This window comes from Bos grunniens, chromosome 2, assembly GCF_055505025.1.
Source record: "Bos grunniens cultivar Pamir isolate PY7600 chromosome 2, Bosgru_T2T1.0, whole genome shotgun sequence".
NCBI lineage: Eukaryota > Metazoa > Chordata > Mammalia > Artiodactyla > Bovidae > Bos > Bos grunniens.
The window spans coordinates 43,391,294-43,407,739 of NC_141166.1; the positions used below are offsets into that span (position 1 = coordinate 43,391,294).

General features: G+C 36.7%; 1 protein-coding gene across 14 annotated transcripts in view; it reads right to left on the reverse strand.

The window, feature by feature from the left end:
* Positions 1–16,446, reverse strand: part of PARD3B (par-3 family cell polarity regulator beta) — a 1,159,019-nt gene that overhangs the window by 519,094 nt on the left and 623,479 nt on the right. For 12 of the 14 annotated variants that reach the window (XM_086344421.1, XM_086344496.1, XM_086344507.1 and 9 more), the window contains 3 exons: positions 11,229–11,315; positions 5,287–5,412; positions 2,609–2,967 (listed from right to left, as the gene is read on the reverse strand). In XM_086344421.1, the coding sequence (XP_086200547.1) occupies positions 2,609–2,967; positions 5,287–5,412; positions 11,229–11,315 (572 nt within the window). The remainder of the gene's footprint in view (positions 1–2,608; positions 2,968–5,286; positions 5,413–11,228; positions 11,316–16,446) is intronic. The other 2 variants (XM_086344462.1, XM_086344514.1) reach the window with 1 other exon arrangement.

The following is a 16,446-nucleotide window of genomic DNA, read 5'->3' on the forward strand; positions in this document are numbered from 1 at the left end:
ACCTTCAGCTGGAGAAATATTATATTCAGTCTTATAAGTTAAACCAACCTAATTTAGACTAACATAGAAAAAGTGAAATAGTGACATTCTATCAAATATCTTAAATATGCTTGAGTTTCTAGTTTTAAATACAGATTACAGTTCTTGACAGGCCATGATTATATTACCATGAATTTAGGGCCAGGGTAGATGTGTAACACTTGCTTTTATTAAGGTCTTACAAGAAATGCCACATGTTATCCATACACCTGGGGGACTGACTTCTTAATAAACCGTAACCTGACTTCACACTTTCCTGAGAAGCAAGAGGCCATCTGACATGTTGGCTTTCAATCAACTAGCCAGCCCATGGCTCTCTCCCCACCTGCATCTCCATTTCTGTGTACTTCATCACATCGCCACACCACTGGTTCCTGCTACTCCTGTTCTGTTCTCTTACACGGCCAATCTCTTTTGAGTTTTGTTTTTTTACTCTGTGTGAATGCTTAGATTTTGTACTCTGTGACATGCTTAGATTTTTCTTTGCCCTAAAGAATCCTTACTTCAGTCCTACTGCTTCTTCACTCTTCCACTACCGATGACCTATCTGTGACCATATCAGTCATTTTTCCTATCCTGATCTTTCCCCTTCTCTAGCTTTGACACTTCTCACCAACCATTTTCTTGAAATTAACTCCCCTCTTGGTTTTCATATACTCATATACTTGGTTTTCTTTATACTTTCTATTTTTCTACATCTCTGATCACAACACATCTGTCACTCTTTCTCTTACCCACTGATGTCCTATGTAAACACAGATGTTCCCCAAGGATCTGGAACAACTTGTCCTCTAGACTCTGCCTTGCCTGGCTCCTGTCTCCAAACACCATCTCTCTACAGATGACACCGACATCTATTTGTTTGGCTCTAATCTCTCTGGTGTCAGTTTCCAGGCTATCACCAGCACTTTAAACTTCACTGCAAACTTCCTTCTCCATCCCAGATCCTGGCCTTTTACACTTAAAATTCTAACTTCTTGTAATGGCATCCCCATCGTGCAAGCCACCTTGGCTGAAAACCAACAATAACTGTAATTCCTTTCTCTTTCCATCTACACCCACTCAGTGATTTAGGCATAAATATTACACTGGGCACCCTTTACTGATCCCTTGTTATCTGTTCTCTCCTTTAGTATATCTTTTTGCTGTCAGATTAATCTTCTTAAAACACAGCTCTGGGATGTAATATCCTTTATTTTTGCATCCAAAGCTTTCTGATGGATTTTTAAGGTCATGTTCCATGTCTAACTTTTCTATCCTCAAAGCACTCAACCCCATGCCTTATACATAGCTGCATAATTTGTATGAAAAGTACAAGTGATGCATTTATATAAAAAGCCTAATTGTGTATCCTAGTCAATACATTTTCTTCCCAGTATAAAATTCTTATAGGAGGACAAAATTTTGACTAGAGGATCTTTCAGAATAATCTCTATATCCTGATTAAATGCATATGTTACATGCTTTAAATATATGTTAATATGTATTCAAAAACTACCTTGGGATCATTATATTTTCTATTAATTCCAACAGGAATCCATAAAATATTGGTTTCTTTTGAATGAAGTCCTAAAGATCCCAGTGGATTGCAGAAGGTTCAGTGGGTGAAGGGACTATGAGGAGGAGTCACAAAATAAAAGCACAGAAATACATAAATGTGTATGTGTGCATGTATAATACTGTATAAATATGTATGAACACACACAATCTAGTCATTGATCTGGGCTTGAAACGGATAAAAAAACTTTTAAAAAGATGAAAAAATAAAACGTTATATATGCTTTTGAAATTAAAAATATTTGAAACATTATTTGCATTGTTGAATTTGTGAAATCACTAATTACCCCGTATTTGCTGAGGAATAATTTTTGCTGGTATAATACTATCTTAGAGAACCAGAAACAAAAATACGGGCTTTTCAGACTTGGACTAAAGGATGCTTCAAAAATCACTGAGTGAGTGAGTGAAAGTTGCTGAGTTGTGTCTGACTCTTTGTGACCCTACCGGAGTAGGTAGCCTTTCCCTTCTCCAGGGAATCTTCCCAACCCAGGGATCAAACCCAGGTCTCCTGCATTGCAGGAGGATTCTTTACCAGCTGAGCCACCAGGGAAGCCCAAGAATAGTGGAGTGGGTAGCCTATCCCTTCTCTAGCGGATCTTCCTGACCCAGGAATTGAACCGGGGACTCCTGCACTGCAGGTGAATTCTTTACCAACTGAGCTATCAGGGAAGCCTAATCTCACTCAAAACAGAGACGACTGAATTTCAGTGCCTATTTAGTCTAAGTTGTGATACAGTATCACTCTCCTCCTATCAAGTCTGTAATGGTTTTATTTCCCAGCATGTCTTTATCGCTTTCTTGTTTCAAATAATCTATACTCTCCAGAAAAAAAAAAAGAAAAAGGAAATACTACAATTTCAAGAAATTTAAGTTACTGCAGTATACACTTCAATTTATTCTTTGATTCAATTAAATGAAAGAATTAACAAAATTAGCCTTAATGTATTTCTCTTAACCAATTTTACATGTTACAATAATAGAATGCTATTAAGCATAATTTAATAATTACCTTTCTTTAGGTCAATCTTAATTTTCTTTGCATTCTTCTTGCTGCCAAACCCCATGAGTGGGGAGAGTGAGGGAGAGGATGGTTTTCTACCTAGTCTTGGTACTCGGGGGCTCCTGCTCTGTTGCAGAGAAGTTGATGCATCTTCTTCAGGACTGCTTGTTCCTGTGAGATTTATTGTCTTTATTCCTGATTTTCCATGGACAGGAGGTGGCTCCTTTGTTCTCAACACGTGATCATTGTTGCCAAAAATGCTTAGAGGTCCAATGACTGCTTTTTCATACTGTTCCCGGTTCTGAGGTGGAAGCACGCGGAGGAGCACACTTGGAGATTTCATTGCCTGACGGAAGAGGTCCTGAGCCCTTGAAAGACAGTGAATGTATAGTGATCCTATGTCCCAGCATGCTGTCTAAAGCACCCAGAGTCACAGCTATGGGAGCAGCCCAGGAGCATACGCACAGGAGGTGCTCTCACTGTTACTACCAATATGACTTTGCTAACTAAGTGCTAGTTACCACGCATGCCCTGCTTATGAGGCGCCACTGCACTGGGCTATATGTGCATTAGCAACCTGCATGATGCTCTCTTTCAGTTTTTTTTTAAACAACGATGTTAGGTAGGTATGCTGCTGCTGCTGCTGCTAAGTCGTGTCAGTCGTGTCCGACTCTGTGTGACCCCATAGACGGCAGCCCACCAGGCTCCCCTGTCCCTGGGATTCTCCAGTCAAGAACACTAGAGTGGGTTGCCATTTCCTTCTCCAGTTAGGTAGGTATACTTAGGTCTTATTTTGCAAAATGAAGAAACTGAGGCTCAGAGAGATTAACTGGTCTAACGACCCACAGCTTTTAAGCATTTCTAAATCCGAAATTCTATGCAGAAGTGTTTATTGAACTCAACATAAAAGAAAGCTCTAATTTTAAATGGAAAGAAAAAAAATCTTTGATAGTGGTCATCAGATTAATATTTGGTTTCCTTTTAGGACTTTATTCTGTAGGACAGGTCTTTTCTAACGTGGGTTGTGTTCAAGAAGCTCAATTTTGACACAGACAGTTCTCCATGGTGACATTTAGTAGGTATGTTGATTGTGCCAAATATCACAGTGGACTGTCAACGCAAAATGCATACTTTCTGTTATTTATTTCACTAAAGAGTACCTGCATTTTTTACTTTCTTTGTTTTAGTACTTTGTGCTTTTCTTCAAATTTCCTACTACTTTTTCTTTCCTTCTTCCTATGCCTCCTTATACCTTATGACCAGGTAAAACAACAATCTTTCCCAGCTTTCTTATCAATGAGATGAAGGGCAATAGGGAATCTGGCTCAGTTGGGAGGCAGGAACTTTTTTGTTCTATTTCTCTTTCCTATTTCTTGAAACTCAGAAGTGATGGAGGGAACTCAAGCAATTACCTTGTGACCATGAGATAGCTTAAAGATAGTAGCCACATAAGAAGGATGGCCAAGCAGAAAGACGGAAGATGCCTAATTCACTGATGATGGTGAGCCCTCCAAACTAAGTCTAGACTTCCACCTCCACACTTACTTGTCCTTAAAAAAGGTAAATTTTGTTTAAGATACCTTTAGTTCAGGTCTTTGTTACTAGCAGCCACACCAAATAAAAATTAATCACAATTCCAACTGCTATCTAAGCTCCTCCTCACCTTATTAATGAAGAGCTTACATTGCTAGTGGAGAAGGGAGAAGACTTCATACAGACAGCCCAACTCCTCTGGTAGATTTTTGACTAGGATTCAATTCCTAGTCCATATCGAAATTTTATAAGCCTTGATTTCCACCTCAGTAATACAGGGAGTAATGTCTGCCTTGCATTACTATTAAGTCTTGGTAAAAAGCACAGTGACATATAAAAATAATATCATTATTGATAATAATTATAATTTTGCCTATTCATTATTTTAAGAAATAGTCTCTAGAGGCTTCATTTTTTCCTACACTGAAGCAGCTAGTGCCCACTGCCACTCCGTCCACAACTACTCACCCTTTCTACCCAACATAATATTGGCAACTAATGGTCACAGAGAAGGCAGAGTTGTTTTTGTTTGAAACAGTAGAGTTCGATGATTATTACTAAAGGGTATTAGTAATTAGTCCCTTATTCCATTGCAATGCCAATATACATTTTAAAAAGTATGTACACTGCTGCATAGTCTAATTCTTAGGTATAAAGACCTATTCCTATAACATTTCACATGCAGAGAAATAATTTCTTGAGGGAGAGTATTTTACATTTTTTTTTCATTTGTTTCTATTACTCGGTGAGTCCTCATAAACATCTCTCACAGATATTTAGTTTAAGGAAGACTGCTGACACCAAGGAAGTTAATTAATAAGCCGAACTAACAGTCTGTGAAAAGAGTCATTAAATACCAGTCTAACTGACCCGTATCCCAAGAAAAACAAGCCGGTCTATCGATGTCACAGAAAAGACAGCTAGGCAGAAGGCTTGCTTCGTTCTATACTTTGTCTTTCTCCGGGCTGTCAGGGACTTGTGCAGGCCACTCCTGAGTATGCTCAAACACAGGATGCATTTGAAAATGGATGTTCTGGAGTCAAAGGAAACTAACCAGAAATTATACCTACAGTTTTGATCATAATGAGTACAGTAATGATTATAATAAGCATTTTAGGAAGCAATAAAGTAAAAAAAAGAAAAAAAATGCTTACTGAGCAAAGGTTTTGTCTACGAGGTCCACGTTGTTGATTTTTACAATACATTCATTTTCGTGAAACAGTCCCTCCCGTTTGGACCTGCTGTTTTCTTCAATGCCACGAATGAAGAGTCCTAGAATCCTGAATGCAACATTTAGATCGAAGAGAATGACTGAATAATAATATGCAAGTTGTTTCTCCACTTGCAACTGTTCAGAAGTGAGTACTAACTCCTCCTTATGAAAGAAATTATGCTTTACATCCAGGCAACTGTTTGCTATTTAAATCTTTAGTAAAACACAAAACAAAATCAGAAAAACACACCTACCCTCACAGCTCACTAAAAGAAGAAACTACCCCCTAAGACAAATATACATAAACACCAACCCAGAGCACATTGATCAACAGATCCATTCCTCATGCTTTTACTAAACTTAGAAAAGGCTAGTGTCGCTTAGTGGAGTTGAGGACACACGGGATTCGTGGTTTAGAGAGGGCATCACAGAAGGGCTGACTGTAATAAGTAAGTTTGAGTTGGTGTCGAGGGAGCACTTGACATTTGATAACAGGAGAGGATTAGGTTTCACAATAGTCTTTTTGCAATCTTCCTACCTCTTTTAATTATATGCATTTTGAGAAGAAAACATTTAGCACAGACCACATTACTCAATTTAGAAAAAAGTTTGGTCCCATGTGTTCGAGTCACTGAATTAAGTGTGTATTGAGTGTTCTCTACTCACTTTGGATGGAGGGATATGAAACAGGGCTATAGGACCAGGACGACAGCTCAGTACTGGCCTGGAGTGCAGGGGAAATTAAAAAAAAAAACCAAAAAAATCTGGAGTTATCATAGGCCGAGTCTTCATAGAAGAATTTGGGAGGAAAGTAGGATATAAACTGGATCAGGAGAATGAATGGGATTTGGATCAGAGGAGACAGAGAACACATGGAGATGGGGTGACCGGGTGTGTCTGTGTAAGTGAAGCAGGATGGGAGCTCATGCTGGATGGGGAGGCCAGTGCCACGTGGAGGGGCCTTGAATGCTAGCTGATGGACTTATCTGATGAGGCTGGAGTAGTCCACACTTCTGAGACAGTGGCCAGATGAAAGCAGGAGTTTGGATAGAGTTGTCTAAAATTTCAACCAAGAAGAATCTGCATTCAGAGAGGATATCCCATGCCTATTGGTGCCTCACAGCTGTGACTTAAAATAGGAGGAAGGAAAAGGGAGTTGGAGAAAAAGAACAGGAGAAAAGAAAACTACAGCAATAACAAGAAAGAATTTTGTGTGTATATGTGTGTACCTGGATGCACCTATTACATACTGGTAGTATTTGAACTGATTTTGATATTTGGCAAAACTAATACAATTATGTAAAGTTTAAAAATAAAATAAAATAAAAAAAAATCCCTGTATTAAAAAAAAAAAGAAAAGAAAACTAAAAGAAACCAAACTTGTGTATATTTTAGCCATTTCTCATGTGAGGGATTTCCCTGTTCCTTGTGGCATGTAAGGGTCCCAGGTTTCTCAGGACAAGACAGATAACATCTTCCATGAGGAGTCTGCTAGATATAGCAAACCCCCAGCCTCTTCTTCCCTCATCCTCTTGTTTACCTAGTCATACTCTTCCATACACGTGTCTTACGTGCTATTACGTATTCCCTTTGCATTAAGTCAAATCTAAATAAAACATGAGCACATTTTATGTGTGAATAGTCAGGTCCGCCATGGAAAAAGAGGAGTCTTTAATGAAAATGGAGGAGGAAACCATCTTCCTGTTTGGAGTTGCCAAAGGGTGGGGCCTCTGCCTTCAGGAATTCAGTTCATCTGATGAGCCTGAATCATCTCAAGAAGGCCAGAGGAGAGGCAAATGCAGGGCTGTTTAGATTTCTACTGCAAAACAGTTAAATGAACACTGTGGGCTGATACATGAGAGAGCAAATAGTCACGCCATCTCCTACTGAGGGGAAGGCTCTGGGTCACAAGCCAAGCGTGTACTGGCGCTTCATTTCCGAATTCTAGTAGGTTAGTGAGCTAGTCATATTCTGTGTGGAGGAGAATAGGGGACAACACTACTATGTGATAAAGAATATGAGATTTAAATTAATATTTGTAAGGTACTAATCCCACCTTAATCTCATAACATAATATTAAGAATTGAACTATTTGACATGTCAAAAAAAAAAAAAAGGGGTGGGGGGGAGAAAGAAATAGAACAAAATAGTGTTTCTCTCCTAAATTAAACAACTCCCTAATAGTTCACATTCTGGATTTTTGTTATGGTGGATTCACAATAACACGATCCATTAGGAGGCTCACATGTGGTTATAAACTAGTTTATGTAAGCGATATTTTTTTAACAAGCATTCAAGTCTTCCTTTAATTTAATTCAGTACATCATCAGTCATGTAATGTTGCTCCCTAGGATTTAATTTCACATTTTGGGAGATGAATTAATTCTTTCAGGCCACTGGGTTGCAATTTAGCTGGCATATTACAGCTGGAGTATGCTATGTGAACCTCACTCATCTAAATAACCTAACTTTCCATGAAAAATTTATTGACAGAATAAGCCCAACTGTAAAACCCATGTGTCAGAGGTAATTTTGGTAAAATGTAAAACTGGCTGATTTTATTAGTTTGGTCCCTGGCAACGAACCACTCCTGCCTTCTTTATTCGATGGAAGGGGTGGATTCCCTCCAGTTTGATTTCATCCAGACCAGTATGAAAAGGCACAGAAGAGAGGCTCTCTTTTTCCTCTTTGTCCCTGATGGGTGGGCTGTGGGGCGCTATCTCCTTTGGGACCAAGGCCCTTTGAGACTTCAAAATTAACACTGCGGAAGAGTTACAGGCTGAAATGAACTAATTTGCATTAAGGACCACTGATAAGGAGGTTGAAGTCCACAGCCCAGCAGAATGAGAAGTGTAACAATTGCTTCTTGTGCTTCTAATGATCATGTAGGCACAAACCCGCCCACTGCTTGCCTCCTCCTTTCTCCCCACAGTATCACACCGCCTTGATCGCTCACCAGCTGAGACTTTTTACCTGAGCATATCTTCTCCTCACATTATAAGTCCCTCTTCATCCATTCCTTCCTTCTTCTGTTTCATATTTAGCTCTTTTTACTGTGAAGCAGGTATACTATGCTATCTTTATGTACTGACAATTAGATTTCATGCTTTAAATTCTAAAATAAAACTATATATATATATTTCTTTTTTTAATGAAATCAAGTTGCTTTTTACTTGCAGGGACTCTCGGTGTTTTTTCTTTTACATTTTTTTGTTTTTATTGCGCAAGCCAATTTTTCTCCATTTAAGCAGCATTCTGTATCCCAATGAATCCAACGAGGCCTTGTCTAGTATAACAGTCAGTGTGTTATACTCAGGGTGTTCTAACTTTGATTAGGGATCTTATTCTAAAACAGGTGTGGCTCTATTTTTGTAAAAGAAAAAAAATAAAAAAGAAATTAAAGGCAAAGCCAATTACAGTAGTCTTAGTAAATAATTAAATGTAAATTCTAATTTAAAATAATGACATAAACCAATAAATGGAAGGAAATTAAGAACTAAGTTACCACTATGACCTTAACTCCCCCCACCCTCTGTGCTCACACAGGGTGACCATATGGCATGATGAAGTCAGACACTTGTCTGACACGCTCTATATGCAGTTGCTTCTAGACACATGGGTTGAGTTAAGTGTGCTGTTTCAGCCTGTACTCATTACTTCTTAACTTTTATTGGCTCATGTCTCCACTTCCATATTATTTTTTTATGTTTTTTAATTAAATTTCCTTTCTGTAATACTGGTGGATAGCAAAAAAAAAAAAAAATATATATATATACAATCATTTCACAAAGTTACTGAAAAGTTGACCATGAACTTATAAAAGTTCATTTCTGCACCAGGCTGTTCTGTTTTAGACAAAACAGTAATAATCCTAATAATTTACACATTCATAGATTGTATGTTTTACAAGGAGTATTAATATTTTTAATGCCATTTAATCCCCACAATCTTGATGTGAAGTAAATATTCACAAGAGGCAAGTTTAGGGGACTTGCCCAAGGTTATTCAAAAGAGAACACTGAGATCCAAATCCAATTGTTTCAAGTCCAAGTCGAATATTCTTCTTCCTGTTCTACAAGGCTTATGCTAGAAATCAGGACCAGGAAGGAGCAGGGAGCAAATCAATACACTGTAGTGTTTTCCTTATTTGAAGTGAGAGAAGGTGATTTCTAGTCTAGAGGGTCAACTTGTTTTCTGAACGACTGAAATTGAAGTAGGGTGACTGTCATGTTATATATTTCTTCATGGTTTGAAAATTGGGATGATCTTGTGTTCTATTCCGGCCTCATTAAGCTAAAGGGCCTAGTAATTTAGCCACGCTGGTATTTCACAAAGCTCTATCAGTACACTTCTGCCAAAAGCCATTAGAATTTCTTGTGACAACTGGGTAAATACTTGCTCTGTCTATCAAAAACAACCTCAGCTTGTCCTGTGCCATAACCCATAACATTTATAAACACGCTTATTAACACATACAGGAAATGAGATAATAAGAGCCACTAGCTTTTCAGTTCATTTCTTTTTAGGGGACATTCATTCCAGCAAGAGCTTGGCATCAGATGTTATTTGCTAAAAAAGGTGATGACTTTGCAATTACAGGTAGCAGATGGCTACCTGCTGAAAATGATGCCAACCAAAATATCATGACTAAATCTGCTCATGCCACTATATGGCAGACCAAATTGAATAAATATTCAGAACCAGTAAATTAGTACATATAACCTTTGGGGAAAGTTTTATTCTAGAAAGAACAATGGAGTGAGGACAAGTCAGGAGATTTTGGATTTTGTATGACCTTGAGGAAAATCAACTGACTTTTCTGGTCTTCGAACACTTAAACTAAAATCAGGTGCTTTGCCTTTTTAATGATACATTTAAGAAAATAAATTTAACAAAATAATTTAAATAATGTCAAACAGGGAGAAACTGATTTTCTTCAAGTTTTTGACAGCCTTTGTCAGTGTCAATCTAGTCCTCAAGGTAGCCATCCTCTTGAAAACTAATATAATATCTAATACTAGTTTCATAAGGTCGTTAAAATGGTACTAACGTTAACTCTCAGGCACACATTTTAATTCTCCTCAGTAAAACAAGTTTTACATCCAGTTAGCGAGGAGTGAGTGATAGTCATTCAGTCGTGTCCGACTCTGTGACCCCATGGACTGTAGTCTGCCAGGCTCCTCTGTCCATGGAATTCTTCAGGCAAGAATAATGGAGTGGGTTGCCATTTCCTTCTCCGTACATCCAGTTAAGTAGACATGAATTTCAAGAAACGGTGACACAATAATATTACCACTTACTAGCATGAATTTATAAATTTGTCTTTAAAATTTCAAAAGGATGTATCAAATTATTTTTGATTGATTACATTATATTTTGGAACAAAATAAACAGAATAAAGGCATTTTGCTACTTAGCTAATCAGAATATATTGAATTTCTGATATATATTTAGAATATTAAAATATTTATTATTAGAAGTTCCATAAACATGAAGAAGATCAAGAAATACCAATTTGGAATTATTATATTTCTTTTAAGTGCATTTTTGAACATTAAAAATTCAGTTGCTGTATTTATCTAACCACATGTTAAAGTCTTTCCACGATTTCTGTTTATATGTGTTACTGATAAGAATACTTTAAGAAAGTACTTCTTACTTAATTGTAAATACAGAAAATATGATTTCTTTTCCATTGTATCCTAGAAGTAAGTGATATTATTTTGTTTCTAACAAATAAGTGGCCAATAGAAGCATGTACTGAGGTGTCCATCTAAATAACAGAGACATACACTTAATCCTCTTCTAAAAAATGTTTGGGAAAATGAGCTCAAGTCAAGTTTTTCATTAGCATGAGCTTCTGATATAAGGAAAACATCTTACCTTCCACTCAGAGATGAAAAGAAAGGCACTACATGTATTCCCAAGGGGCCTCCTTCCCCAGAAATCTCCACCGTTCTTGTCATATCACTGGGACAGAAAAAAAGAAAAAGAGAGTACAAATGAGTCTTTGCCAAAACAAAAACAAAACAACAGATGTGGCATATTAAAAAGAAAACCAAAAAAAACTTTGGATTTTAACAACTACTGTAAATTTAACAGCAGAGATGAAATCAAAGGAGTACATGATTTGCTGGAATGTTCAGAAGATCCAGGAAATAAAATGCTTAAAAGGCTATCTGATTTCTTATTTTTTCTCCTAGAAGAGGAACAAATGGAAATGACTACCTACAAAAATAACTTCCTACTTAACTTAATCTGCATAAATCAACATATTTTAAAAGATGTACACAAAAAATGAAATTTCTCCCTATTGAGACACACTTGAAAATTACTGTATAGAGGATAAAATACATGGAATCAAGCATATCTATGTCTAAATATAAAGTATGGCTTTTCCTACAGAACAGAGGAAAAATGAAATAAAATATGTATTTATTAGAAAAAGCACAAAATTACATTTTAAACAACTGTGAAGCCACAGTTGGTAATACATATTGGCATGTTCAAAGCTTTATACATCAAAACTTGAACTAGCCTTTCAATAAGGCATCAGTTGTATTCAATAGAACAATTCCAAATTTTCACCTTCTACTTTTTTTTTTTAGAGGTACAAAAAGAAGTTGCAAAGCCTGGAGAAAATGTATTACAGAAAGAAATAGAAAGCCTGACCTGCCTAACCTACTCCAGATTAAGGAAAGGATGAGCCAGAAACATTAATGGACAGTGTATATGACTGAAATATACAAGGCGTTGTGAGCTTTTGAGTAATAGAAAGTGGAACTAACAAGTGTTTATAAAGATGAAAAATAATAACCGTGAACAATTATTGGCTCCTGTAATCCCAGAGAGAGAAAATAAAATTGCCAGAGGAAAAATGATAAGTTGAAGCAAACATCCCCATTATGGAAATTGTAAGTAGGTGTCTATTGTTTCCTATTTACATGAAAATGACCTGAAACTAGATGTCAAATTAAGAGCTACAGCTGCTACAAATACTTTTCTGCTCCAAATTGAAACGGGGAAATTTTGGCTCCTTGCTGGAAAGTTGAGAACAGCATTAAGAACGCAAAGTGCCTGATGAATTCACTCTGCATGAAGTACTCCCTAAATTATCAGCAATCTAAAATAAATACATTAAATATATTCTCATCAGTGGATTAGGCTTATTTTTAATGTGTTTTCATTGCAAACCTATTATCATTAAGAACTGCAAAAAAGAGCCTGTTAGCTTCCAACATTTATGGAATATGATGGAATTTCAAAATTGATAATAAATTTCAAATGAGTTTTGCTCAGATATTGCTGATATATTTAAAATTTGTTCAGTCAAGCAGGTTATAACAGAACCCTAGAATAAAAGTTAGGAAAAAAAATAAATCTTACAGTGCTAGTATCATGGAATAAAATATATTCTTCTCTATACTTCCTGTGTGAGTATATGTATATATTTCATATGAAAAATATGTATATGAAATACTATTTATATGAATGTATATAAGTATGCATTATAGGTCCTGAATATAAAATGTCTGGTGGGAAGAGAAGGTTCTGTACCTTTCAATGGACCATAAAGAAATAACTTTTATATAATAACAGATTTATAGTACATTTTTAGGTATGTGAGAAACACTAAAACCAAAGCATTCACATTCTAGGGTTACTATAATGTTGCAAAGACTTTTAAAAACAGACTACAACATTGTTTAACCATTGAAACTTTATTATCTTTACCTTTTATAATATATTTTTACAGTTTTGTACCTAGAACATAATACAAATCTTTCTTAATAAGTGCATTAAATATCCACATGCTGATAGATAGCATTCATATGTTTTATACAGAGGGTTTTGGAATATAAATGTTTAGTCTAGACAATAAGATTTCAGCTTAAAAAAATTAGGATGGCTTTATGGATTCTTTTTTTCTAGTTTGCAACTATTTCTTTATCCCACTCATAACCTCTCCTGTTCAGTTCAGTTCAGTCGCTCAGTCGTGTCCGACTTATAAGACCCCATGAATCACAGCATGCCAGGCCTCCCTGTCCGTCACCAACTCCCAGAGTTCACCCAGACTCACGTCCATCGAGTCAGTGATGCCATCCAGCCATCTCATCCTCTGTCATCCCCTTCTCTTCCTGCCCTCAATCCCTCCCAGCAGCAGAATCTTTTCCAATGAGTAAGACATAATAAATTCTATGTATCAGACAGATACCTACTCTTTAGTAATCATCAACCTTGCATTTTTACATTCACTTAAAAGCAAATTCTATAATTTGTTAAAGTAATCAATCTTATTTCAAAACACTAAAACTTTTTTGGGGGATGCAGTATTAAGGTTCATTTCAACTTTGTAAGATTCTCTTTTTCAGTATTTCAGAATAAACATTTATGCTCTCTTTATATGTGACAGTCACAATTATTTTGGCTGGCATAATATTTGACACATGTTAAATTACTATCACAAAAATATTACTATCCCAAAAAAAGGAGCATAAAAGACTTTCAATTTTGTTGATTGTAATATGTAGATACTTAGAGAATTAGATCTATTAGTGCTATAGACAACCATTACAAGTTTTACAGACTATGTTTACCAGATCTTTATAAATTGCTATCCATTATTTATTTCAAGATGGTAAGGAAAGCCATATGAAAAAGGAAACATCATAGACAAGTCTATGTTTTAAGTTTATTTTAAAAGGGGAAAAATAAAACCACTCAGTGTTATTTATACTCAGTGGTGTTCTATGGAAATCTCTGTATAAAGACCCTCATGGAAGATAAACAAAGCAAGGAGGGCTAGACACAGTTACCTGAATACACATCTCATAAAATGAGATTTTACTAAGATGTGAAAATATGCTATTAAAGTTATTTGTTAAAGCAGAAAAGAGTTCAAGGATGAGTGAGCAGGGTATATACACATTTACTTATGTTTTGGAGGTGGACTGAAAATAGAAAATGTAGAGAATGAGGTGAGAAGGCTATTTGAGCAGTGGAAAGAAAAAAGAGATCGGCAGGACTTATGAAAAAGAGACAAAAAATGAACTCTAGGGCAAAGGAAAAAAAATATTTCAGTTACAAAGAGAAAAGTTGGAAACTTTCACTAAACTCAAAATAGCTAACTATAGGACTTTCTAAGATCTACCAACACAAATGCAGATAGTCATCAAGCATTAGGTCGAATAGTGTTAAGCAAGTTACATGTTCTAAGGTCTGACTGACAAAATTTATTTGAATAGTTACTGGAACCAGTGGCTACCTAGTGCTTCCTTAATAGCTCAGTTGGTAAAGAATCCGCGTGCAATGCAGGAGACCTGGGTTCGATCCCTGGGTTGGGATGATCCCCTGGAGAAGGGAAAGGCTACCCACTCCAGTATTCTGGCCTGGAGAATTACATGGACAGTCCATGGGGCTGCAAAGAGTCAGACCTGACTGAGCGACTTTCACTTTCATGAGTGAAAGTACAGAATCAGTGGCTTAAAATGAGCCTGTTGTGAATGGCTATGGCAAGAATTAGATGGAAAGTGCTTCACTTGGTTCCTTCCAGAAGAAAGGCATGAAGCCTGAGAAAGAAAATACAACAGGGGCTGCAGATGAATGGCTGTAAGTCTAACTTCTCCACAGAAGACAAATGCACAGTGTCTTTAATATTAGTCAATCCAGTGATTGGCCACTAGTTTAAAGTAAGGAAGAGACAGAACTGAGGGCAGGAAGAGGGAGATGCTTTGTTTTGGGAGGAAATATTAACTTATGAAATTACAGACAAAGTGCATCCTTTTGTTGGCTTTGAGGCAGGTGTCTGAGTAAATCATTTAAGGTAAGTACCAAAGTATGTTTCCTCATTTGAACAATGAGGGAATTAAGATAAGTTCCTAATAGAGTTGTTGGCATAAAAGAAACAAAGAGAGAACATTATACAAATACATTATACACATAAAGAATTCTCCCCTATAATTTAATCTCTAGGCTTCCTGCTGCAGTCACCTGCCCACCCCAGCTTCCTGACCCCTCCCTTAGTTTCACATTTCTTCTCATCCTCCCTCCATTCAAGAGTCTTTAATGGAGTCTGCACTCACTCAACTTCCCTGGTGGCTCAGACGGTAAAGCGTCTGTCTATAATGTGGGAGACCAGAGTTCGATCCCTGGGTTGGGAAGATCCCCTGGAGAAGGAAATGGCAATCCATTTCAGGACTATTGCCTGGAAAACCCCATGGACAGAGGAGCCTGGCAGGCTACAGTCCATGGGGTCGCAAAGAGTCGGACACGACTGAGTGACTTCAGTCACTCACTCTACTTTCTGAACTTGGCCTTTAATTTCAGATGACTTTTCCTACACTGGTGCTCACAACATGAAGTTTCCTAGTCTTGGTTAGGCAAAGTGAAATAAAACACCCAGGAATCAGAGAAGGCACACACAACATGTAACACTAGAGTCAGGATTTGGAGACAAGAGTGGGGGGTGTAGATTGGGTCTCTAGAAGTTAATTGCTCTCAATTACAATTCCTTAGCCTGCTAAAAGTGATAATAAAACTCATACAAAAAGTCCGTTGGGATAATCAAATACATATTTTAACTAAATATTATTTTTAAAAAATCCTGTACTCCATTCCTCTGAATCCCTTGTATCTAGAGAAAGCTTAGCTAATTTTTTCATGCAGCCGTAAAGCAAACAATTGTTTACTCTATAAATACTTAGTAGGGACTTTAGCAAACTTTCCAAAAAGCTAACATGTAAAGAAAAATGAAATTAAAGGCAAACAGAATAAGAGTATTGCATTCATTATGTCTACCTCCAAAAATAATCTTATCAAGCTTCTAAAAACACAGGGCCCTAGAGATTTCCTGCATCAAGTTTTTAATATTGTGCAACTCATTAATCAAAGAAACACAATCTAAATAAAGAGTAACTGTCATATGGCCATAAATTATAAGCTTGAGGAAAATCTACACAGTAAAGCAGTGGGATAAAAGATGATCACACATTTTTTTTTCTTACATTAATTCCAGGTAACATGCTTGGCATTTATAACTAACTGGATTGAATGAAAGAAGTATGTGGACTAAATGAATGAATGAATGACCACCAATCTCAGA